Source organism: Sturnus vulgaris, chromosome 2 (assembly GCF_052056855.1).
Source record: "Sturnus vulgaris isolate bStuVul1 chromosome 2, bStuVul1.hap1, whole genome shotgun sequence".
Taxonomy (NCBI): Eukaryota; Metazoa; Chordata; class Aves; order Passeriformes; family Sturnidae; genus Sturnus; species Sturnus vulgaris.
In genome coordinates this window covers 20,908,217-20,933,836 of record NC_142244.1, presented here as the reverse complement: position 1 = coordinate 20,933,836, position 25,620 = coordinate 20,908,217, and the positions used below count along the sequence as shown (strand labels likewise).

Sequence of the window (25,620 nt, the reverse complement as noted above, 5' to 3'; positions counted from 1 at the left end):
CAGAGCTTTTTTGAGTTACAAAGCAAGGGGGAGGGGGAAGCATCTCACCTGGCAGGTGTTGGAGAAGCAGCCTGAGTGGAACCGTGCCCAGCCCCAGCCGAGAAGCTCTTCCCACCCACGGTGCTCCAGCCCCGCTCGTTGCACAGGGAGCCCCACGGGTGTGCGGACACGGGGAAGGGGGAGCCGGCGCTGCTCTCCGCTGAGGGCTGAGCACACCCGCGGGATGTGCGGGCAGTACCCGCGGCATTCGGGGCTCCCAGGGCCGGCACAGCGTTCCCCGGTCTCCGGCCGGTCCAGCCGCGATCCAGCACGAGGAGATCCCACCCGGGCACGGTTACCGGCACAGCCCCGGCTCCCTGCAGCGGGACCGCGCCCGGAGCCGGAGCGGCAGCGCCGGGCTCGGCCCCAGCGCCCGTCCCGAGACGGCTCCTGCTGCCCGCGGCGATCCCGGTCCCGGCCTGGCCCCACGAACCGCACGATGCCGGTCCGGGGAGAGGCGGCACCGCTCGCAAACCCCCAGCGGACACCGACAAGACCCAGAACCGATCCCTGGACCCACCGGAGTACCTGGGGCTCCGCGCAGCACCGGGAGCAGCCCCCGCGTTGGGCTCAGCGCTCCGAGCGATGGTCCCGCCGCATCCCGGGAGAAGCATCCGCGTATGGAGCGGGCCGGGAGCGGCCCGGCCGTATTTGAAGGGCGCGGGTGGGGCGGGACCCCGGGGGGCGGGACCTGCACAGGTGTGGGGGGCGGGGCCTGCACAGGTGTGCGGGGCCCCAGAGCGCCTGCGCGGGGCGGGGCTGAGGGGGATTTAAACCGCGGGGCGAGCACGGCGGAGCCATTTGTTCCTCGGCGCTCGGGGGGGAGGCTGCGCCCGGGCAGGGCTTTATATCTCTTTTTCTTTACGTTTCTTTTTTTCTACAGCTTTTTTTCTCTACACCTCTCGTTTCTCCCCTCCCTTCCTCCCCTCCCCCACCCCCCTCCTCCCTCCCCCCCCCCTACCCCCCCCCCCCTCCCCCTCCCCCCTAGCCCTCCCCTCCCTCCCCCCCGGCCCGGCTCCCCCCCTATACCCCCCATGCCCCCATACACTCTACCCTACCCTACCCTACCTCTCTCTCTTCCTACTCCTCCTTTCACCCTTGCTTCCCCCCCAGCCCTGGCCCCCACCGTGCCCTCTCCCTGCCCCCGTTCCCCCCCCATTCTTCCCCACCGGCCTTCAATCCTCCCCCTCCTTCCTCCACCCTCCCTTTCCCCCCACCCCACCTCCCCCTGCCCCCTCTCCCTGCTGCCCTGCACACCCCAACATCCCCACCTGCCTCCGTCCTTGGCTCGCCCACCCCGATCACCCCGTCTGCCCCCCTATTCCCACCCTCCATCCCCCCTTTTCTCTCTTTCCCCCGCAGCCGCGGGGTTCGGGGTGCCGGATAATAAAGCCCAGAGGGCCGGAGCCGGCGCCCCGCACCGTCCCTGCCCCACACGGGGACTGGCCCGCTCTGCGGGTGTCCCCATGCCGGTCCAACACACCGCCCGACAGCGCCGGGGCTCCGGCTTTCCCTACATCACACTGCGGGTCCCCGGGGGCCGGGGTGGGGTTGGGGGGGATCCCCTCATTAGGAGGGGTCCCGGGGTGGGGGGTGCGGGTTAGGGGGGGCTCCCCTCATTAGGAGGGGTCCCGGGGTGGGGGGTGGGTTAGGGGGGGGCTCCCCTCATTAGGAGGGGGGTCCTCGGGGGGGTGGGGGGTGGGTTAGGAAGGGCCCCCTCCGGAGGAGGGGGTCCCGGGGGGGGTCGGGGTGGGCCCCCTCCGGAGGGGGGGGTCCGGGGAGGGGGGCGGGGCGGAGGGGGGGGGGCTTCCCCCCTCCACGCCCCGCCTCCCTCCTCGGGACCCTCCCCTCCGGACGGGGTCCGCCCCGGGCCCCTCCCGGGGACCCCCTGCTCCGGACCGGGGCCCGGGGGGAGGGGCAGGAGGGGAGCGGCCGGTCGTTCGTCTGGCGATTTTTTTTTTTTTTTTTTTTGTGTGTCTGTTCACGATGCAGAGTGACGTGACCCCCTCTGCTTCCCCCCCCCTCCCTCCCCACCCCCCCCTCCCTCCCCACCCCCCCCCTCCCTCCCCACCCCCCCCCTCCCTCCCACCCACCCCCCCCTCCCACCCCCCCCTCCCTCCCTCCCACCCACCCCCTCTCCCAACCCCCTCCTAAGGAGGGGGTCTCCCCCTAACCCCCCCCCGGACCCCCTTCTAAGGAGGGGGCCCATCCTAACCCCCCCCCCAGCACCCCTCCTGAGGAGGGGCCCCCCCGGCCCCCCAGTGTGATGTGGGGACAGCCGGCACTGTGGGGCAGTGCTGTGTGCGGGGGGATTCCCGCGAGGGGCGCCGGCTCGGCCCTCTGGGCTTTATTATCCGGCACCCCGAACCCCGCGGCTGCGGGGGAACAAAGGGACAAAGAGAGGGGAGAGCAGGGACAGGGAGGGGAAAGGAAAGGCTGGGTGGGGGGAGAGGGACGGTGGACAGAGGAGGGGGAATAGAAGGGGGGTGGGGTAGGGACAGGAGAGGAAGGATGGGGGGCGTCAGGTTTGGGGAGAGGGGAGGGGAGGGTTTGCGGGGGAAAGAACAGGAACAGGGGGAGGAAGAAAGGTAGAAGAGGGAACAGGAGGGGAAGCCGAAAGGGGAGAGAAAGCAGGGCAACACAAGGAGGAAGGAGGGGAAAATAGGGGAGGGTGACAGGAGGGGAGGCCGAAATGGGAGGGGAAGGGAGGGAAAGGCAGAGAAAGCAGGGGAACACGAGGAGGAGGAAGGAGGGGGAGAGGGTTGGAGAAGAGGGGAAGCCGAAGTCCGTCCTGTCCCGGTGTGCGGAGCTCCGACAGCATCTCCCCGTCCGCAGCGAGCTCATAGTGAGCAAATGGCGGCCGAGCCGCTTTCCGGGGATTAAATCACCTCGGCCCCACCCCGCGCAGGTGCCCTGGGGACCCGCACACCTGAGCCGGACCCGGCACCGCCCCTGAATCACCGCCCCGGTACCGCCCCCGAATCACCGCCCCCAGTACAGCTCGGCACCGCCCCCGGTACCGCCCAGTACCGCCCCTGAATCACTGCCCCCGGCACCGCCCCGGTACCGCCCCCGGTACAGCTCGGCACCGCCCCCGGTACCGCCCCTGAATCACCGCCCCCAGTACAGCTCTGTACCGTCCCGGTACTGTCCCGGTACCGACAGGGACCGCCCCGGGGCCGCCCCTGAATCACCGCCCCCGGCTCCATCCCGAGCCAGCCCCGGGGCCCCGCCCTACCCGGGCTGGGGCGGGACCATCGCTCGCGACCCGGCCGCTCTCCCCCGGGCCGAACCGGGGCTGCTCCCGGCACCGGGTCTTGCCAGCGTCCACTGGGGCACTGGCACCAGGCCAGAATTCCTGACCAAAGCTTGGGGATTCCAGCACAGCCCCCAGCACAGCCTGCTGCTTCCCGAAGTCTCTTTAAATTGGGATCAATTTTTGGGGCAGGGATACCCAAACCTAGCAAAGTTGGATTTCACCAGTCTTGGGAGATCTCCCCTCCTCACCCAATTCCCGCTGCCGAAACCCAGCCTGAGGCTATGCCCTCCCATCCCCTTAATCTCTCCAAGGAATTGCACGTGGATTTCTCAATCCAGCAGGGCAGCAATGCTGTTCTCCTGACGGGGGATCGGGATCGCAGACGCGTCCCCGGCGCTGTCTGTAAATAGAGGGGAGGGGCGAAGGCGAGCTCGGGGTGCCCAGGGTCGCCCTGGCCGGGCAGGACGAGCCGGCGAGCGTGGGGAGGGCGGCAGTGCTGCCTCCTTGTGGACACAGCGCGGCACTGCAGCCACCACCCGAGCCGGCGCCCGGGCAGTGCTGCCGCCTTGTGGACACAGTACGGCACGGCAGCGTGTCCCCACATAATGGCGAAATCAAACAGGTGCCGAGACGTGGCAGCACTCCCAAGATGGCGGCCGGGCCGCCACTCCCCTGCCCTTCCCAATATGGCGGCAGAAATAAGGACCGCGGGCCGTCTACTAGACTGCCTGACGGAAAAAATCGACACCGATCGCCGAGCCGCGATTTTTCCGCGACGCCTCAGAGCCCGCGGATTCGGGCTGTGGACTCGGCGGCGCCGCGGCTGCGCGGGAGCCGGGCTGGCGCGGACAGGCACCGCCATGGACGCCTATCCCTGCCGGGGTCCTATTGCGACCGCCATCTTGAGCGTGGCGGCACTCCCAAGATGGCGGCCGGGCCGCCACTCCCCTGCCCTTCCCAATATGGCGGCAGAAAAGGGCGGGAAAAATAAGGACCTCGGTCCGTCTACTGGACTGCCTGACGGAAAAAATCGACACCGGTCCCCGAGCCGCGATTTTTCTGCGATGCCTCTGAGCCCGCGGACTCGGGCTGTGGCCTCAGCGGAGCAGCGGGTGCGCGGGAGCCGGGCTGGCGCGGACAGGCACTGCAATGGACGCCTATCCCTGCCGGGGGTCCTATTGCGACCGCCATCTTGAGCGCGGCGGCACTCCCAAGATGGCGGCCGGGCCGCCACTCCCCGCCCTTCCCAATATGGCGGCAGAAAAGGGCGGGAAAAAATAAGGCCCGCGGTCCGTCTACTGGACTGCCTGACGGAAAAAATCGACACCGATCGCCGAGCCGCGATTTTTCTGCGACGCCTCAGAGCCCGCGGACTCGGGCTGTGGCCTCGGCGGAGCAGCGGGTGCGCGGGAGCCGGGCTGGCGTGGACAGGCACTGCTATGGACGCCTATCCCTGCCGGGGGGGGGGGGGGGTCCTATTGCGACCGCCATCTTGAGCGTGGCGGCAGTCCTACAAAGCAGGGTCCCGGCCCAGGACAGTTTCCGCCATGCTGGGAGGGGCACGCTGCATTACGGCGCTGTGTCCACGAAGCGCCCGCACTGCCAGGACACCGGCTCGGGGGGTGGCTGCAGTACCGCGCTCCTTCCACAAGGCGGCAGCACTGCCGCCGAACTCAGTCCGGGGCTGCGGCGCTTTGGGGATGGACGAGGCGGGAGGGGGGGAAAGAGTCCCAAGCCTTAAAAAAAAAAAAAAACTACGAAAACTAAAAAGACTTCCTGCCTCTAACCAAATAAATTCAGAAAAAGAATCCCCCTTTATATATATATATATATGTAAAGTTTTATATATTTTATTTATTTAATTTATATTAATAATTATTAGATTTCATATATTCTATTTAATTTGTATTATATTAGAACATATAAACAGTATTATTTTTATTATTTATTATGTACATCTTTATATCACTAATATTTATTTCTAATTTATGTATATTTATATCTTTATATATGTTTGTATGTTTATATTTTAAAATATTATTTATTAGAAAGCACTGCCTCTAGCCAAATAGAAACAAAAAACCCTTTAATTTTAAACTCTATTTAAATATATTTTTCTATTTATATTTTTCATATTTATACCTGTAATTTACATATCTATATTATGTATATGATATACTATAAGAATATATACCACATTATTTATATTTCATCCCACATATATTCATATATTCATTTATATTTTATGTTTATATATATTTGTACTTATATATGCATATTTATATTTGCATATATATATATTTATAATTTTATGTCTCCATATGTTTTATATTTGTACATTGTGCATTCTCCACCCACCTTTCCCTGTGAATGGTCTGGCACCCTTGGGTCTCTCTGGGAGAGCGCACCCAGCGTGCTCCCCCTCTCCCCACTCACCTGCTCGTCCAGCGCAGCCCGGCTCCCTCTCCCAGGGATTTTGGGGTTCCTCAAACGACTTCGGAGCCCCCGAGTCTCCACCCCCTACCCCTCAGCCTTTTTTCCTCACCCCAAAGAAGGCACAGAACGACTCCAAGTGCCCTGACAGCAGCAGGGCACTTGACTGGAACCCTTTCCACCGAAAAGGGACTCTGCTGTTTGTTCCCCTGCTACCCGTGGTGCCGCTGACTTTAAAATCCTTTTTCCCCAGACAGATTGGTTTCATGTTCATGGATGTTCAAAAACACAAGTCCCTTGTTTTTCTCGCAGTCTATGCAAGATGCCATGTAAAGATCTGCTCCGTGTCCCCAGCGGAATTAGAGCAATCATTCCTACCCATGTGAAAGCTTTTGCATCTTTTGCCAGACTAGTTGTTTTCAGCCCTTTCAAGACAGATTTTCTCCACAAAACTGTGAGCTATCCTCCACAGTTCCTCGGGGACGTGGAAGGAGTTTATGTTGTCACACAATCCAAGATTCATCAAGATACCAAATTTACAAGCCTAGATGGAAAAGAACATTAATTTTTGTGGGGCTGATCAGCGTACGTCATTCCTTCCCTTTGTTTCCTCAGACCACTCACTCACAAAGGTATCTTAATGTTGTTGTTGTTGCCACTTCCAATTTTACAGTATTTTGCCAAACCAAAACTCTGTGGAAGGAGAGCTGATCCCACAAACGTGGAGCACTGCCCTCATCCAGTGGCACTCACTGACACTCCCCAGGGCTAAGAACAACAAACTGCAACAAACATTCACCTCTGGAGTCTTCCCCCACATTGCTGCCAGTCATTCGCACTGAACCTGCAAAAATGTGAGAAACAGCAAGTTGGTTCCAGCTTGTGTTCAGTACATTTTCCCTTTTCCACCTCTGTTTTCTGTAGAAACTGTCCTCTAGAGCTCAGTCTCTGAATGAATATCCAAAAATGCACCTGCCCGGGGGGGACCTTGTGTCTCTCCAGGAGAGTGCAGCCAGGGGACATGGGGCTGAGGGCAGGACTAAACCGTGCCACTAAACCGTGCACGTGGCAAAAATGAGAGTGCAGGGCAGTTTGCATCTGAAATAAATCCAAATGAAGCCCTCTGGATCTTACCTCTGGCACACGCTCGTGTGGGCTGGGATTTGCAAAGTTTTTTGTTTAGTTTAGTTACCACTGTAAGTTAAACTTTCACAAATCAAGAGGAAAGGTTCCAGGGCGCTGCAGTGAGCAGGATTTGGCTCTGGAGAGGTACCTGGCACAGCCGAGCAGAGCTCAGAGCTCCCCGCACAACTGCACCTGGGGCTGTGCCTCAAGTGCGGCGTGCCACAGGGATGCTGGCCAGGAAATCCGAGCTCTTGTGAGCACGGCCTAGCCAGGATCATCGCTTAGGCCAGGCTTAGGGGATAAACACCCGTGCAGCAGCTGGGTGCCGGCAGCTCGCCCTGCTGCAGCTGTGCACAGAGCAGCCGTGCCAGGCTCGGCACTGCCAGGCGCTTCCCAGGCTGTGACACGGTGGCTGCCGGCCAGGGACTGTCAGGAGGCTTAAACTGCCCCACCAGCCCCACGTGCCCCCTGGATGTGCTTCAGCACAGACACAGGTTCTGGAGATGCCGCAGCTTTTTCCAGAACCTGGCCCTGGCAGAGCCCACGGGCAGGGTCTGAAGTCTCTCTATACAGCTCAGCATGGAGGGGAATTCTGCTCCTGCCTCCAGCTCCAGCATCACAGCCCAGCCTCTGGCCTTGCAGGCACACAGAGGAGCCCCAAGCACATTTTGGGGAGGTGTTCCAGCCACACGAGCCCGCAGGGATGGTGGCTGTGGCAGGGACATGGGGTACAAGTTCTGCAGGTTGCCTCCTGCAGTGCCCTTCGGCCCTTTGGCACGGCTGCAAACACTTCCACACATAAATATTAATGAATAAGTAGTCCACAGTGCTGGGGAAACTCTAGGAAAATACATGGCTGGTGCATTTTCCAGCTGCGTTCCCACTTAATTAATTGCTTGTATCAAACCAGCACCCCAAAGCCTCGTTTTACCCACAGCTCTACAAATCCACTGTGGTGCTCGTGAAGGAACTCACCCATTCCCCAACCAGCCAGAGCTCCCAGAGAAGAAACCACGAGTTTAAAACTCCAAATAAAACCACACATTTGTTATTCCGCACACCTGCCTGTTATATTCTGTTTGTCCTTCGTGCTTTCCTGCAGAAACAAGGTAGTTTAACCTGCTGTAGCATTTATTTTCCATTTTGTATTATTTAGCATTTTCCCTGTGGCTTTGTACTTTGCATCTCAAGGATTACCCAACACAGCTGGGTTAAATCCAAGCCACCTCACCCTTGGGTGTCCTGGCACCTGCTGTGCCACTGAACCGTGCATGTGGCAAAAATGAGAGTGCAGGGCAGTTTGCATCTGAAATAAATCCAAATGAAGCCCTCTGGATCTTACCTCTGGCACACGCTCGTGTGGGCTGGGATTTGCAAAGTTTTTTGTTTAGTTTAGTTACCACTGTAAGTTAAACTTTCACAAATCAAAACCTGGCAATAAAATCTAAGGCCAAGCTTTCCCTTCTCATTGCTGTGAATGAAATCATCATCCAGTCATTATATATAAAGCATAACAAGGTAGAGGGTTTCTCTGGACTTTGTCGATTTTGATCCAAGTTGATATTTTAAAATATCTATCCCATAAATATATCTCTATATTTATACATAGACATGAAGTATTCTGGTTGCGTTCCTTCAGGTGCCTTTCCATGGCCAAAATAACATTCCTGAGCGTGTAAACATTTTGAGAGAATGTCATTCAAAAAACAACATTTTTCAGATATGCTTTGTGGACAATATTCTGTATTTGGCCAGTTTCAGAAGGGATGTTTCCATGCTCTAAATAAGAGCTTAAAACCATTTAAAACTCCAGCTAAGTTCCAGTTTGATTGCACTTAGCTCCCTGTGCCACAGCAGCATAAAGCCCTCAGCAGATCGCTGTTTCTGCAAACGCAGGGCAATCCTCAGAATCCCTATTTTCATCCATCCTGCCTTTCCTGCCTTTGTGCTCCCAGTTTCAGCCTGTCAGGCTGTTTCCACGGGGAAACACGCCCCGGCTTTGGTGCTGCGTGGAATATTTAAAGCACTTGGTGACTGAACTGCCAGAAGTATCAATAATATCACAAATAATTACACCTCAGTGGGCTAGACCTTGGGCAGCCCCGCTGCCCTGGCAGCTCGCACCAGGTACAAAGCTCTTGAGCAACATTTACACAACCTCTCCTCTGAGAATCATGTTTCAAGTTTGCTCAGCTCGGGGAGCAGCCGAGGGTGAGGGACTGGCAGCACAAAGATTAAGCTCAGCTCAGCCCCGAATGAATGTTGGTTTTAATTTTGCCTGTTCCTGCAAAGGCTTTCCTGCTCACACCGCTTTAATTACTTGGACACTCCGGTTATCAGCAGCACTTCCAACAGCAGGCTTTCCCCTGGGGAGCCAGTTCGTAGTGACAGAATAATTTCCATTTCACCTTGCAAGTACCACACAAGCTGAACTCCGTGGATGCCCTCTGCCAGCATCCCCCAGAGGCTGGGAGTGGCGTTCCCCACCTGTAATCCAAGAGGAAGTGTTAATGACAGTCAAAGTCTTGCTCAGGACACAGCTCCGGCAAGCCCGGAGTGAGATGGACATTCCCGTCTCAGTTCAGCTCCCTGCTTTTCCCAGAGAATCACCAGCAGCAAGAAATACCATAGGTTTGCACCAGATGCATGGTTGCCATGGGAAACACAACTCTCAAAATTCCCTCTTATTTTTAAACATATAAAATCTCACTGAGAAATTGCTCCCTCGAGGGCTTTATCCTTGCTCTACCTTTTTACATGGCCTATGGGTTGGGATTTTTTGTTACTTTGTCACATTTGCTGTGCAGTTAATTAAATTCTCTCTGCATAGCTTAGGTGGCTGTTAACCTGCATCCCACAGCAGTTATTTCATCGTCCTTTAAACCGGCAGGTTAGGAGAGAACAATAAGTTCTTTCTCTTCTGTTCTCTCTGCTCTGATACTCCAAAGGACAAAATAATCACATCACCATTTGATGTCACAGGGTCGAATGACGATTTTTGTGCTGCCAAACACCTGGTTCAGCTGCACTGTGGGAGTGGATTTTCTCATCTACTAGCGAGATTTAAGAAAATAAAGGAGTTAAAAAGAAGTATGTAGGAGAAAACAACAACTCTTCCCTGGCTTCTGGATGTGAATGAGCACACCAGTAACCGATACTTTGGTATTTCCATTGTACTTGTGAAAGAAAAGGATCACAGAGAACACTCCCAAGGGTTGTGTAATATCGCTGACCTCTTTCTGCAGGAATTCTTGTGTTAGTCCTTGAAATTCCCAGCTCTCCGGGGTGTCCCTGGGCGTGACAGCTCTGCCCCACTGGGGCACCCCAGGAGTCCTGACGCCCATTACGAGCACTATCAGTCTCTGAAATTACTTTGGGTTATTTCACTTCACCTACGGAGGAGCCTGACACAAATGGCTCTCTCGTCCATCCTTTTTGTCACATTCGTGTAGGGGCACGACAAAGGGCTGATGTTGGAACTCACTTCCAGGGAGGAAACAATAAACCTGACAAAAACAGCAGGGCAGGTTTGGAGATCAGAGTAAAAGTAAGAGAAAGCCCTGCACAAGAGGGCCCTGAGGGGTGAGAAGAGTCATAAGGGAAGTAAAATGAGGCATTACTATTAAAAACAAAAAAAGGTTACAAACCTCTCTAAATCAACCGAGGGCCACCTGGAGAGCACTGGAACCTCTCCTCCTGATGGAGCAAGGCTCAGGGCACTGCTGTTGTGCCACACCTGTTGCCAGACCTGTTTGTGCCAGACCTATTTGCTCCCAAGTTACTGAATCTCCTCTACAGGCACAGCAGCACTGGCACTGCAAGGAGTTTTATCTCACACTGCCAAGGTTCCTCCTAGATAACAAGCTCTGGCTGGCTCTCTTCCCAGCATCTTTCCAGGTTTAAACTAAAATCCTAATGTGTCTCTCAGACAAAGAGTCTCCATGTATTTATGTGGATCAACTTTTCCTTACCTGATTTGGTGTTGTCAAGCAAATAAATCTCTGCTTCAGTAGTGTCACCTGAGCCGTGACTCAGGTCTTCTGTATGGATCTGGTGTATCAAAAAACAACTCCCCTATATCCTTCCCTGGCCTAATGAGGTCCTGAACAAGTAAATTAAAACTACCTGGGCTTTAAGTGATTTATACCTCAGTCATAAAGATTAACAAAAAACCCCATAGGCAGCAGGGGAGAGGGATTCTGCTCCTGAGCTCAGGTGAGCCCCCACCTGCAGAGCTGGGTCTCGCCACCAGGAAGACTTGGAGCTGCTGGAGAGAGCCCAGAGGGAAAACGGCTTCAAACTGACACAGAGTGGGTTTAGATTGGATTTTGGGAAGGAATTGTTCCCTGGGGTGATGGAAAAGCCCTGGCGCAGGGTGCCCAGAGCAGCTGTGGCTGCCCCTGCATCCCTGGCAGTGTCCAAGGCCAGGTTGGACACTGGGGCTGGGAGCACCTGGGACAGTGGAAGGTGTCCCTGCTCATGGAATGGGTGAATCCGGATGAGTTTAAGATCCCTTCCAACCCAAACCTTTCCGCGATTACCTAAAGGCCAGGTACTCTAAAATCTTTCTGTGATTCTGATTTAAGTTCAAAGCATCCTCAGGGCAGAGCAGCTCTGTTGAAACAAACACGGAGCTGCCCCGGGGCAGCCGCAGGTTCGGATGAGAACCGAGCATCCGATCCAGCGCGGCGGCAGACACGGCAGGGAAACAGCGCTGCTGCTCGTCCCCACGGCACGGCCGGAACAAAGCTGCAAGCGGTGCCGTGAGCAGCATCTCCCTCTCCGCTCCCTCTGAATCCGTCCCGGTCCCGGTCCCGGTCCCGATCCCGATCCCGTTATGCGCCTCCCGCCGCCAGAGGGCGCCTTCCTCCATCGCGCGCGCGCCGCCGCTCGACCCCGCGGCTCCCGCCTCCCCGCGCCGCGATTGGCTGACCCGCGCTCGGTGCGCAGCGCGATTGGCCGCGGCGCCGGCCGCCTGCCCTATATAAGAGGAGCGAGGGCGGGGCTTGACCGCAGTCCGCGGGCACTGCGGGCGGGGACAAGATGGCGGCACTTCGGGCCGTGTGCGTGATGCGGGGCGAGGGGGCTGTGGAGGGCGTCATCCACTTCGAGCAGCAGGTGAGGGCTCGGCCGGGCCGCCGAGACCGCCGGCGGGTGCGAAACCCCCCCGGATCTCCCTCTTCTCCCCGTGGGCAGGGGGGCGGGCTCAGCTCGAGGGCGCTGCGGTTCCAAATGGCCGCGGCCCTTGGGAGCTGCGCTGGCCCTTGGGGTCGGCCAAGGAGCAGCGGCCGCGGGGTCACTCGCGGTCCTCTGTGAAAGTACAGGATCTTTCTGGAAAGCGCCATCAGATAACGGGTACTCCTTGCGCTTGGTGATAAAATAGGGGAGGGAATGTGTTTGAGGGCGTTAAACGGACACAAACATTCTGTTCAGAGTTGTCGTGGGCTCGTGGGGGGGCCTCCAGTGCTTTCTATCACCTTCGTTTGACACGGAACTGTGCAGTGCCAAAGTCCTTGTGCTTATAAATCCTCTCCTTGAAGGGTACTGGGCCGGTGAAAGTCACTGGAAAGATCACTGGATTGGCCGATGGAGAGCACGGCTTCCACGTCCATGAGTTCGGTGACAACACTAATGGTAAGATGTTCCTCCGGGCCTTTGGGTCATGGCTGGAACGTGGCTGCTCAGCTCTCAGGAGCTGCTTGTGGTGTTGCAGCAGCAGCTCGGGTCTCACGTCTGTAAATCTGTGTGAGAAATCGTGACCTTTCCCGAGGAATTGTTTCTTGGATAATACTGTGAGCAAGTTGAGGCTGGCGGTCAAGACCTGACATACCAAGCAGTCACTTGAACGCTCGGATAACCCAGCGTTATGAAATAAGAAATCTGGTTGAGTCTGGGACTTGTAAGCGTGTAGCAGGTGATTTATCTCCAGGGGATTAGCAGGGCATGGCACGGGAGAGGAGCTGTTTGCTGTGGCTGGGAGCGGTGTGGGAGCAGCAGGTTTATCCTGGGATCCTGCTCTGATGCTGTGCTGTGTTCCAGGCTGCACCAGTGCTGGGCCTCACTTCAACCCAGAGCGGAAGCAGCACGGGGGTCCCAGCGATGCCGAGAGGTGAGTCCAAGGCATGGAAGTGCCAGAAAAACCCTGGTAATTCCTGCAGGGCTCCCATGCCCACTTTGGTAACTCCAGCAGTTTGTTTCTGCTGTGTGAAATACTCTCCTGGGGGCATTTTCTGTTTTTGTCATGGCTTGGGAGGAGGGGACAGCAAGGGCTTGATGTTCATGCTGTGTATCTGTGCTTCAGTGGGATGTGAGACCTGGCTCTTTGCTGGGAGCAGCTCTCACAGCTCAGCTCCCTTGGGTGGGTGCCAGAGGAAGTGGTGTGGCTGTGTGTGCTGGCTTTAGGAAGCAGGGCTCAGGCAGTCTGGCCTTGCTTAGGGACCAGCCTGGCATCAGGATCGGCCTCGCAGGTGCTCATGTTGGTGTCTGTGAGTGCTCCTCATGTGGCTGATAAATCCCACCTGAGTCACAGGCCGGCAGAGCTGGATGCGGGCCAGCTCCTACATGACACAGCATGAAACGTGTGTCGAGGCCCTGGCAGCCACTGCTCAGGGCTAAAGGTTGGGATTGCACAGATATTGTGGCTTCTGGAGCCTCGGCAGATCCTGCTCCTGGTGTGGCTGTGGGCAGGGGAATTCCTTAGGAGGGGTGCGAGAACTGGATCCTGCTTTTATCAGTCTACAGAAACAATTGGATTTAAGCTTCCTGGAAAATTAAATTAAGTAAATTTTTCAAGGGAGAGATGCCATTAACCCAATTCTATAGGACTTGATTAAAAATAAATAATCTGTGTAAAAAGCTGGTTGGTGGTCAGCCCTGGGCTGGCTGAGCTGGTCCCCCAGCAGGAATGTGTCAGTATTCCAGGTCCTGAATCTGGACAGAGGAGCCTGATGGAACAGGATCGGCTGCATTTTGAGTGAATGCTGTGCTTGGGACAGGTGTGCAGGATACAGCACACCAGAATGTCCCGAAGTCCTGTGAAAATTCCACTGCTGGAGGCTCAGTTCTCCAGGGAAGCCTTAGCAGAGATGTAGCTCTGATAGAAGCTGTGTGGGAGAGCAGTATGCCAAGTGATGGGGCAATGCCAAACTGGAATGATCATCTCTGGTACTGGCTGGAACTGAGCAGTTCCTGCATTGCCTCTGACCTGCTGCCTGACAAACTGCTTTTCCTAATCCTCCTTAAAACCAAAAGCCTGCAGCTGCCTATGGAATAGCTTAGCTGTCATGGACAGCAAAATCTCTGAGAACGTAGCAGCGTTCCACCAAGTCTGCAGGAAAGGTTGCCCCACTGGATGTGGGAGCCTTTGTCATGTTGTAACATAAATTTCCAGCCTTCCCCTTGGAAGAGCTGTCAGTCCAGGCCCCTTTCTGAGTTTCCCGTGTTTCTGTGCAGGCACGTGGGAGACCTGGGCAATGTGACTGCCAAAGGAGGTGTGGCAGAGGTGGAGATGCAGGATTCCGTCATTTCCCTCTCCGGACCACACTGCATCATCGGCCGTACCATGGTGGTGAGTGCCCAGGGGCTTTGGGGATCTCCAGAGCACGGAAAGGGGATTTACAGCCATCCCTCTGTGTCTTAGAGTGGCACTTGACTGCCATGACCCTAATTCCCTGCCAGCCTTTGGGAGATGTCTCTCTCTAACTCTGCCCCTTCCTGCTATGGGTGCCTGAATCGCCCTGGAGGTGCTGGAGGCAGCTCCTCTCTTAGGTCCAGTTGGGAGTTTTTAGCAGGGCTATCAGGTTGGTATTGTGCAACTAGTCTGGTGGTGATGCTGCTACCAGGAGCAGTGGTGACTGGATCCACAGTGGGATCAATTAAGGTCTCTTAAATTCTCTTGCAGGTGCACGAGAAGCGGGATGACCTAGGCAGAGGGGGAGACAACGAGAGCAAATTAACTGGAAACGCAGGGCCGCGCCTGGCCTGCGGGGTGATTGGGATTGCCAAGAGCTAAGTGTGGTACCTGCAGTGCTCTTCCATTGCTGCTCTTGCCCTTCCTCATGCCAGCTCAAGATTTGTCGTTAATCTCCTGCTCCTCTGCGTCCCGAGCAGCACTCACACACTGGAGACTGACCGAGTTTTGTATGATGCACATTGAATTAAAGTGTCCCTGATGGAACTGCTCTGTGGTCTCTGCTCACGCTCCTGCTGTCACCATTCCGTATCACGTCCCTGCTCTGAGGGAAGATCTGAGTAGTGCTTCTGTCTCAGACCCTGGATGAGCCCCACGTGCTCTGACAAAGAGCAGCAGCCCCCGAGTGTGCCAGGACTTCCTCCTGGGGCAGGGGCAGCATTTGTAGGCTTCAAATTTGTGTAATAAATGTTCTGGGCAGATACACCTGGGTCCGGCTGTCTGTGAACAGGGAACCACCCCAAACCTGACCCTGCTGGGGAAAAAGAGCCCTGGGCTTCAGTACGTGGGTGGTTAAATTCCATCCAGCAACAGGTTCCAGGCAGGATCCCAGGAGTGACCACTGTGTGCCAGTGCCGGTCTCCCTTCTGTTCTGCTGTGTCCTTCTGAAACAGATTTCAGGGTCTCTCTAACAGAAAATGAGTCATTTAATGAGGACTGGTATCAATGTTCCTTTCTTCTGTACTTCAGTATATTCATGGAAGTAGCAGGCTGTAGTTCTAGGTAACCCCATTTCCACTCAGGCACATTACTAAGGAACTGGGTAGTGGAGCAGGAATACTGTAAAAGTACTTTGAACTTACATTCCCTGTTGCTGCTAGACCACTGTGACTCTTCACCTCCCTGTGCCTCTTCCAGAAGGTTGTTGCTGCTGCTGCTGTAAGGGTTATATGCAGGCACTGCTGCAGAAGGTGGTAAAGAGTTGTCCCACAGTTTTCCAGGCTCTGCTTTCAAAACCCTACCGTGGCAGAGAATAGGGATGGGATTTGTGTGAACAGAGCAGCCTTTTCTTGTCTCCAGCTCTTTAAGGAGGTGTTCTCAGTGAAACAAACCCTCCCTCCTTCCAGAGCTGAGGCAGCTTTTTCCAAGGCTCAAACCTCGATGTGTGGCACAAGGCAACGTCCCACGGGCTCGGCAGGAAACCACCAGTGAGGACACGAGTTTTAACACATGGAAGTTGCGGTCACTACAATCTGTAAACAGGTTCTTTCTCTCTTTATTCTGCTATTGCAAGAACATAAAAATATATGTCCTCTCCCCAGTCCAGAGCTCCGCAGTGGCTCTCCCACCCTCTCCCCCCCCCCACCCAGAGACAATTCCCTCTGCTGCAGGGCAGCTGTGAAAAAGGACTGATGCAAGGAAGCAATTGCCCTTTCCTTGGGGCAAAATCCCTAACTTTAAAAGGTAGAACACACCTCTATCAAGGAGAAAAAAGCCACTGAATATGCACAGGATTCGTACAGGATTTGCCCTGGTGCTGCTGGGGTTAGGAGAGCACTGAGCCACGTAGGGTGGGCTGAACTTCCCAAAGTGTCCCTGCCCCAGGAATCAGCCACGGAGAATGCACCAACAGCCGGCACAGCAGACAACATACAGGTGCTCTGGAGAGGAGGTGGCCCAACAACACCCAGGAACACCAAGAGCTGCCATCTGTCCCCAGCCCATGGGGTTACAACCTACCTCTGGCAGGGTGAGGAGGGGCAGGCGCTCCTGCAGGAGCAGCCCCATCTCCATGGAGTAAGGGACAAGTCCTTGTCCAGCCCCACCCCGAGAGCCAGGCTGGAATTCTGGTGCTTCCGAGGTCTCACACGCTTTGGAACATCAGAGCAGACAGTCCGTGCCTGAAGGTGTCACCACTTAAAAAAAGGCAAATTAAGGGTGACAGGAACCACAGAACTAACTGAGGGTGGAGGGAAAAAAAAATAAAGCAAAGAATGGATTGCATTGCAAACACTAGAACAGTTAACTATGCAATTAACATCTTGAAACTAACTTTTACCTCGAGGTGGTCAAGTAGCTCATTAAAATGCAGCAATCTAAAACTCCAGAGGACTGTTACAAATAAAAATTTCCTTCTGTGAAACGCTACACAAACAGATGGATTTCCTTTAACAAACAGAACCAAACCAGTCTAATTTAGACTCCAGTACAGCTTTAACAGTTCCAACTTTAGGCTGCTGAACACTCCTTTTCCACTTCAGTGCAGCGTAGGAAGAATAGCACACGTTAAAAGTTTGTTACGAAAATAGAGTTTATTAAAAACACATCCCTATTGTTTTGAGGAGCTTTCACCGTTACCTTTTCTTAAATTAAAAAAAAAATAGAAAGCACTTCTACTTCTGATTCGTAAACTTTTTAAAGTCAAAACTTTAAAAAAGTTACAGCAAAAATGGGTAATATTTTAATCATCTCTTCAGTATTTTATGTTATGTTGTGGCTATTTTAAATAGAAGGGAAGCAATCAAATTGCTCACAGTGCCCCGCGTCGGGGGCGCAGGGGCGGAAGGAAGCGGATTTACAGCACTGTACAACTCGAGCTCCACGCTCCAAGCCGGGCTGCGGCTCTAGCGCGGCGCCTCGGCCGCCGAGCCCGTGTCCTTGTCCGCCTGTTCCAGGGATGAGGTAGCCTCGGGCTCTGACTCTGGCGCGGGTTTCGCACCCGCGAGTTCAGCGTCTCCCGCAGCCAGTTCTGAAACGAGTTCCACGCCCTCCGCTTTGCTGCCGTGGGGCTCGTGGTTTTTGTCGCCCTCCGCCCTGTCTGTCACCTCCGGCTTTTCCTTGCCGCGCGTTTCTTCCTTGTCTCTACGAGACTCCCGATCCCTGGAATCCCTCTCCCTGTCTCGGTGGCCGCTGGAGCGCCTGTTCCTGTCCTCCGAGTCCCTGTGCCTGTCGCGCTCGGGGCTGCGGCGTCCCCAGTCTCGCCTGTCGCGGCCACCCGGCCGCTCGTGCTCCCGCTCGTCACGGCCGCCGTAGCGTTCCCGGTCGTTCTCCGCCCGGTTCCCAAAGGATCTCCTCCCGAATCGCTCCTGGTCTCTGTTGGGCGTGTACTGCCTGTCGTTCCTGAACTGCCGGCCGTCCCTGTTCTCCTCGGGGCCGCCGCCGGGCCCGCCGCCGCCCGGGCCGCCCCCGGGCCGCACGAAGTGGCCGGGCGGAGGGAAGGGAGTTTTCATTCCGTGCGGGGGAGGCATCCCGAAGCCGCCGGGGCCCGGCGGGGGCCCTCTGTGCATCATGTGCGGGGGCATGTGGCGCGGGGGCATCATGGGGAAGCGCGGCAGCGGTGGCGGCGGCATCCCCGGCGGGCGCTGCAGCGGGATCAGCCCGGGCCGGGCGCCCAGCAGCCCCGTGGACGGAGTCTGCAGCCCCACCACGGGCGCGGGCGGCGGCGGGGCCACGCCCTGGGTGCCTGCAAGAACACACAAGGGACAGTCAGAGCCAGGCAAGAGAGAATACAGAGCGTTTCCACAGCTTTTATCCCAGGAAAAGAGCACCTCAGAACCTGGAGGGGAGCTTCCTGGGATCTCCATTGCTGCCAACACCCCGCTGTGTGCTGCTGGCAGCAATGACTGTGCCCAGGGCAGCAACTAACCCCTGATCCCACAGGCTTCTTTTGGGGAGAGCCTTTGCCCTTGTGCAGCTCAGCCTCCTGCTTCCTCAACCGACTGCAGCCAAAGGCCCTTCCTGCTGGTGTGCTTCCAGGGAAAGATACCTCACCCCCTCCCGTTGGATTCAAACATTTCCCTCTGCTACAAACAGCAGCTGAACAGCTCAGAGCTGCACAGCATCAGCAAGAGGCTCATCCACACAGGCAGCAGAGATAAGCCTGGAATATAGCTGGAGCACAGCTCTGTTTGCCATTCCAGAGAAAAGAGACACAACAAAGATTCATTTCAGTAGAATAAAGCTTGCGATGTAAACAAAAAGAAAATGCAAGAGGTCATTCTTCTTTCTTTTATAATACTGTTTCATCCTTTATAGCACATATCCAGCATCAACTATTTTCCAGTTTTGTTCCTACGCTCTTCATAGGAGGAAAAAAACTCCCTCTCCAAACAGTGTCAGCCTGAAGCTCCTAGACACCAATACAAAGAGCCAGAAGGAATTCTGTGCTCCAGCTGAGGCCATCCTACCCCAGGGCAGGTGCCTCCCCAGTCTGAACCAGGAACACTGTCCAGTGCTCACACTGCTCCCATCTCCTCACCAGCACCTCCTGCCCTAGAAACACAGCCCCTGCCTGGATAAAACCAGAATGAAATACTGTGGGAATTCCTGTTGGATTTAGTGTCAGCAGAGGAAACTGCACTTTTCAGCAAAAGCTGCACGAGCAGCCACACCAGCTCCCCTTCAGCTGCCCTGGTGTTCCATCCGTTCCAGACAGACGTGAGCCTTCTGTGCTGCCCTCACCACACCACTGACTTTTAGGGACGTCTCTGACAGAAACCTTTTCACCTGAGTGCACTTTAAATTCGTACTGGAAGGAAATTGTTTTGCCAGTGAGAAGACTCACGTGACATCTTGCAGTCCATGATATTCTCTCCCCTTGCCCTACAAGCAGTCAGACACGGCTTTACAGGTCACACTCTTGGAGAGAAATGCTCCAGTACCAACAGCATTTTTTTTCTTCATTTTTCCCTTTCTCTAGAATGCAGAGCCTTTCCCCCTCCTGGTCAATAACCAGGCCTGGAATTATGCAGTTTAAACTCTTCTTGTGACAGAACTACAGATCTGACAACACAGACTCATAACTAATGATGTCTCCCAGGAATTCTGAGGTTTGGGTATATTCTCGCTGGTAAAAACGTATTTTCATCTTCCCCAGAAGATTAAAACAAGGCAGAATAGAATAACTGAGAATTAAAGAGCTGAAGTTAAGCCTATGCTTCTACTTAGAAGCAGCAGAGCAGATGTGGGTTACCAGAGCATGAACATGAGGTGAGGGAGGGAGGTTTCACATTTAATAAGCTTAAGTAATTTAATTTCTCAACCTTATTTCTACACAAACTGCAGCACTGAAGCAACATAATGGTACCTGGAACTCCTTCATTCTGAACTGCATCGGTTGGAGAGCTGCACACTTTTTATTTTGAATTCATTTTAAATATCAACCCCCTTCAATGCTGAGGCTAAAGCAACTGTAGAACTACGAGACTTTACTCACTCTGCTGACAAATCAGGCACCAACTACAAACCTAAAGAGCTGTCTAGAAACACATCCCAGTTTACTGAAAATGCTCAGGGACATTCATGGTACAGACACACACACACCATGTCTGGGGCAAGTTCAAGTCCTCTTTTGGTTTAGGAAGTACTTGACATTCAAGTAGTTTCTTGAACTGGGTATGAACTCTCTGAGCTCTGAGAGAAACCCCGAGGTGAGTTCCTGACCCAGCTTGTCCTGCTGGAGCCAGTTCCCTCACACCTGACACCTGCTCCTCTGTCCCAACGTGCAAAACCACACCTTGCCTTCACAAGATTTTACTGGTTTCGGAGAAGTAACCATTACACACCCAAAGCGTTCTAAGTTTCATCACTTGACTCCTACGACACAGCCCTAGTGCTCAGGCTGGCCTGAAGTATCTTCTGTCCAGAGAGGGCCGAGGAGCCATCCTCACTGCTTTGATAAATTAGCTATGAAGCCAGATTTCCATGCCACTGTGATCCAGATCTGATCATCGCTCCCAGATGGACAAAGCCTATGTTCCCTTAGGATAATTCCCATGTCACCAATGCTGACACACCTGATTTACTCTTACACAAACTCTGCTCACTAAGTGGTTCCAGTAACTCACAACCCCTTAAATCACTTCCCACCACGTGCAGCTCTGTGGTTTCCGTTTGTCCCGGCACACAAACCTCAAGGAAACACATGGAACAAGCCAAAAGCTCACAGATCCAGCACAACAGCAGCAGGTTTTCACTCCACTTTCAAGCTGCTGTTCTCCAGTGGGGAATGTGGCATCTTACAGCTAGAACATTAAATACTGCCAGGGAATTCTTGAGAGAAGGACCATGTTTTAAGTCTGGTGGGTTTCTGCTGGAGTTTGATACAGAATCTTTCAGAGCAAGTCAAGACTGCAAAGAAAAGAAGGCTGAACTAAAGGGCCTAAAAATGAAGTCACAGCTGAAAAATCTTGCCAAAACGCCCCAACATTTTAGGACAGTCACACTGAGAAGCTTAGAGAATGCTGTATTTGTGTTTTATGATTTACCGCAGATTACAAAAATCATCTCAGAACAAGCCACCAGGGGAGCAAAGAGCAATAACTGAGCTCGCACTACCAGGAAGTGAATGGAAATTCGATGGGAATTCCAGAATAACTTAGCTTTGATTACATATTATGATCCTTGAAAGAATTTGGGTATAAAGAGCACTAGGTCAGGAGCTACAACTGCAATCTGAGTATTCCAAACACAGCATCTTCAGTTTATTACAGGCCCGACCTACACCATTTGCTCAGTGCTGGAAACACGTGGACCAATCTCCAAAGATTTAAAAGCTGTCATTTCCTGTAGCACGCACACGTCAAAGGAGCCTACAAATACCTGCTCTGCAGATCATTTCCAATTTCCTGAGCACACACTGAGCCATCACAGCCTGGACTGTCCTCTTCCCAATAACAACAAGGTGTAACAGCAGAGCATGAGGTCAAGGGCACAACTAAATCACAACAACCTGACAGTGGGCTTTAGAAAAAAGCTCAAAAAATCCAGACCCAAAGTCCAAGAGGCATCACTTCTCTGAAGCACAATCATGTCCTGGTTGGAAGGGATGAAGGAATTACAGTGGAGGCACAAAGGAAATCAGTGGAGTTGAGACAGATCTTATGGAAGGGTATGAAATGTTACAATGATCCCTTCAGAATTACTTTGTAACATGTCTTCCACAGAAAAACTGAACCTCGAGAGGGAGGTGGCATTTTTTGAAGTAACAGAAGTTATTAAAGAGCTCCTGTGTTTTGTAGTGACTACAGAAGCGTTCCCAAGCCAGATGTCTGGATCTCTCCCACAGCCTCTTCCCAGCAATCTTCATCCCTTGAGTCCAGCCTGCTGCAGGAGCTCTCCTATCCTGCCCAAATACCCTGAGAACATTTCCTCATCCTTCCCAGGACACTCTAGCCTCTCACATGTACAGCTAGATTCAAGAGCTTGATGCAAGAGTGACTCCAAGTGCTTTTAAGAAGAATACAATTACTGCTAACTTAGTGAAAGGTTTTAAAAAGCCACGACAACTGATAGTAACCTTTTCTCTTTAATCACATAAAATATTATCATCTGTTTCCTCTGGTTTTCCTGTCTGTTTTATCAGAGTGAACAGCCCTGAAACTCCAGAATGTTCAGGATGGGTTTCACATAACTCTTTAATTATAAATAACTTCTTGAAATTAGACACTCCCCAACATCAAATGCTACTTCTTTTAGGCAAACATACAGGTCTCAGCCATTACTCCAGGATTGCTCTGTGAACTCTAAACCCTCCCCTCACTGACAGAAGTCACTCTGACCACGTAGAGAACTTTAGCTGCCTCAAGCACTCAGTGAATAAGTTAACAAAAGCAGAGGCAAGTTTCCAAAGTTTGATTTCCAGGTATCTCAAATTCAGCTTCCCTGGATTTTTAAGAATAAAAAGCAGCTGCTGTCCAAGGAACTGATCTGGGTGTCCAATTTAGCTCAGTCTTCATTTTGTAAAACCTTTTTGTCACGTGTGCAGAGATACAGCAAAGTGCAGAGAAGCCTCATACATTCCAAAGGCCTGGAATACAAAGTGCAGGTTATGCTGTCCAAAACATTGGAACTCCAAAATTCTGTGCTACCTTTACAGAAAGTGTCATTCAGCAGGAAGGTGTGAATTTCTGAAATTCCTAACAAAATTCCCTGGTGTCACCACAGAGTTTCTTAAGCTTGTCTCTATTTTGAAAGGGTCTTCTGTCAAGTTTTCAACATGAAGGATCCATGAATCGTTAAGTCATGGATGGAAAATTCAGCCCTCACATCCAATAGAACAGTGAGCTCTCAGGGAGACAAATCTCCGACTTTCCTCAGTGATCACTGAAAACACACTAACACAAAATCAGCTTTTTCACTCATTTCTTAGGCTCTCAGTAGGCTACAGATAGAGACTAAAATCCCATAAATGCAGTCATCTCGCTAAAATTTGTAGGTAACAAGTCTCTTGAATAAATTCTTGACACTGGCCCATCCAGACCATCATAAAATAAGCATTTAGCAGAGCTCTGTAACAGTTAACATTCCCTTTCAAAATCTGACCAAGTTTGTATCATATTAGGAAAAGTAATTTATGCAACATACTCCCATTATCTTGAGTTTACTAGCCAAAAACCATTTGGCAATATTTAAATAGTATCTTCTGAAAAGGTTCCAAAATCTGTCCTGCTGCAGGGTTGCATAGAAGCTTTTGGTTTTCTCTTCTACTAAAACAATTTATTCCATACATAACAAGAATTCACATCCTCAGAGATCTCAAAAATACACAAAAAATAGTTTCTCTGCAATTTTATATAGGCAATAGTTAAGTCTAAAACCTGGTTCCTATGCCACACAGATGTGTTGCTGTAAGTTCATTCCCTACACTGTATAAACCTTCACTTGTTAAAAGTGGACAGCATTTTAAGTTGTACCTTACACATTATGGCTTTGTTTCTTCAGAAAGCAGATCTTCCATAGCAAAAAATATTGACTGTTTCTTCTGTGCAAAATGAAGCCTCTAAAATTGATTTTAAAGCCAACAGTAGGACAGAAATCTCAACAAGTCGAGAAAAATGTGCTTCCCTTGCCCTGGACTGGAAGTCAGTAGCCAAATCAAAATTATATTTTACACGTAGGGAACCATGAAATGCAGAACTTACACAAGAGGAACTTACCAAGGAGTGGAACAGCCTGGGTGACAGGAGCAGGGACATTGGTAGGTGCTACAGGAGGTGGAACAGTGCCATACATTTTGGAAGCGTCAGTACTTTCAGCATTCCCTCTGCCTCCAGAAACTACTGTTGGGATGGGATTTCCTACAGACGACTCCTTGGAAGTGTCCTCATTCCCACCAGCTGCTGTAGCTGAGGAACAAGGCAAGAACACATTGAACACCAGCCAGCAATTCCTGCAGGATCCCTGCCTTCCACAAGGCCCAACACTTACAGTTTGGGATGTTCACTGCCGGAGTGTGCGGGACAGAGACCGGAGGAGTTATGGGAGGCGGTGGCCCGGGAGGAAGGAATCCTACAAGAAGCACAGGAGAGCCCTGAGTGTCCCCCTGGCACAACCCACCATGCAGCCCCTCAGCTCTGGGCCCAGCAGCCCCCAGGCTGGCACACCCCACCAACCTGGAGGTAAATGCAGCGGGTTGAAGCCGGGCCGGAGGAACGGAGGCGGTGGTGGCGGAGGCACCCCAGGGGCGAATCCAGGAGGGGGGATCCCTAAAGGTGCCGTGAAAGCAGGGGGCTGGAGTGCACCAACCACGGGAGGCCCTGATGGATGGGGGGGAACCTAGGAAAAAGGAGGGGGAAAGATGGGTTAGCCCAAGAGTGCTCCAATGATTCTCAGTCCCGCTGGGGGATCTCTGTCTTTGTCCAGCTCCACCAGGACATCTCAGCGACCTCAAATTCCTCTGCAACAATTGGGGACTTGCACAAAAGATCCACGAACACTCCAGGAACTCCCATCAATGGAAATACCAACACCAGTCTTGTTTGCCTTTGTAATTAAGAGAAAAATATTGCTCTGAGCTAAATGGGTACTAATGCATGTCGGTAACTCACCTTCACATACCCCTCACACAGTGCCTGAGATTCATTTCCACCCAGCATGGTGGATTTCCAGACAGTATCCACTGGAATGCTCACAACTTCAGAGCAATTAAAAACCTCTGCTTGTCTCTTTCTCACTACCTGAGTTTGCACTGGTGTTTCCTTTTTCTTTATTTCTGATTTATATCAAGCTCTGAATTTAAATTAGCTCTGACTGAAGGGATTCTACTATTTTAACATTGACAAGAAACTACTGATATAAAAGTAGTGGAGTACCTGCCAATAAGAAAAGCTTTTAGAGGAACAATAACTAATAAAACATACAACAAAACAAAAAAAGGCAATTACAAAACCTGAAGATGCAATTCAGCCCTTCTATTACAAAGATTCTACTGCAGTGATTTCTCTGTGACTGAGAGAACAGTTACCATTCATAGCATTCCCTCCCTCCCTGAATTATTATTTAAAGTGAGTTTTTGTTTATTCCTGTGGAACAACTCTCACCTGTGGAGGAGGTACTGTTATTGGTGCAGGCATGGGAACAGGAATTGGGACAGGTAAAGCTTTGGGAATAGGTGACACTGGTTCATTGTGTGCAGCTTCTGCACCTCCATTCTGAGCCACTTCGTTCTCAGACTTCTTGGTAATTCCCTTCCATTCTGTCCAGAACAAAATCCCAACAGACACGGATCAGACAAGCAGCACCACGTGAAACATGCTTAGTCATGTTAACAAAAATGACCTAATTGAAAAATCTCAGGTAATAAGCAGCACAGAGCTAAGAAGCATTTAGACTATTTCTGACAACAAAAATTCCAAATTCATTTAAGCACAACAAACACTGGAACAGCAAATCAACTTGTTCCTTTCAGTAATCATTTAACAACCCTTTGCACTGACAGTGTTTATACACACTCAGGATTCTGTTACATTGTCTGTGACAAAAACTGTAAGGCTTTTTGGGACAAGCTTTCAACAGGTTTGTTCTATTGCTCTCTTATTCCATTGGCAAGAAGGCAGCAGCTTTGTCACTAATTTGA

General features: G+C 52.6%; 2 protein-coding genes across 3 annotated transcripts in view; one reads left to right on the top strand and one right to left on the bottom strand.

The window, feature by feature from the left end:
• The first annotated feature begins 11,833 nt into the window (after nucleotides 1-11,833).
• On the top strand, nucleotides 11,834-15,249 carry SOD1 (superoxide dismutase 1). Its single transcript, XM_014888729.2, has 5 exons — nucleotides 11,834-11,974; nucleotides 12,397-12,490; nucleotides 12,896-12,965; nucleotides 14,309-14,423; nucleotides 14,757-15,249. The coding sequence occupies exons 1-5, from the start codon at nucleotides 11,900-11,902 to the stop codon at nucleotides 14,865-14,867; spliced, it is 465 nt and encodes a 154-aa protein (XP_014744215.1). The 5' UTR covers nucleotides 11,834-11,899; the 3' UTR covers nucleotides 14,868-15,249.
• A 1,809-nt stretch (nucleotides 15,250-17,058) lies between these two features.
• Nucleotides 17,059-25,620, bottom strand: part of SCAF4 (SR-related CTD associated factor 4) — a 30,459-nt gene continuing 21,897 nt past the window's right edge. For both annotated transcript variants that reach the window (XM_014888727.2, XM_014888726.2), the window contains 5 exons: nucleotides 25,085-25,239; nucleotides 24,158-24,320; nucleotides 23,973-24,053; nucleotides 23,702-23,890; nucleotides 17,059-18,228 (listed from right to left, as the gene is read on the bottom strand). In XM_014888727.2, coding sequence (XP_014744213.1) covers nucleotides 17,390-18,228; nucleotides 23,702-23,890; nucleotides 23,973-24,053; nucleotides 24,158-24,320; nucleotides 25,085-25,239 — 1,427 coding nt within the window. In that variant the 3' untranslated portion in view covers nucleotides 17,059-17,389. The remainder of the gene's footprint in view (nucleotides 18,229-23,701; nucleotides 23,891-23,972; nucleotides 24,054-24,157; nucleotides 24,321-25,084; nucleotides 25,240-25,620) is intronic.

Bases quoted from the DNA above. Each gene is read 5' to 3' on its own strand.
- SOD1 (XM_014888729.2), top strand. From the start codon at position 11,900: ATGGCGGCACTTCGGGCCGTGTGCGTGATGCGGGGCGAGGGGGCTGTG. The intron at 12,966-14,308 runs GTGAGTCCAAGG...GTTTCTGTGCAG, and splicing joins GGTCCCAGCGATGCCGAGAG to GCACGTGGGAGACCTGGGCA. The intron at 14,424-14,756 runs GTGAGTGCCCAG...ATTCTCTTGCAG, and splicing joins TCATCGGCCGTACCATGGTG to GTGCACGAGAAGCGGGATGA.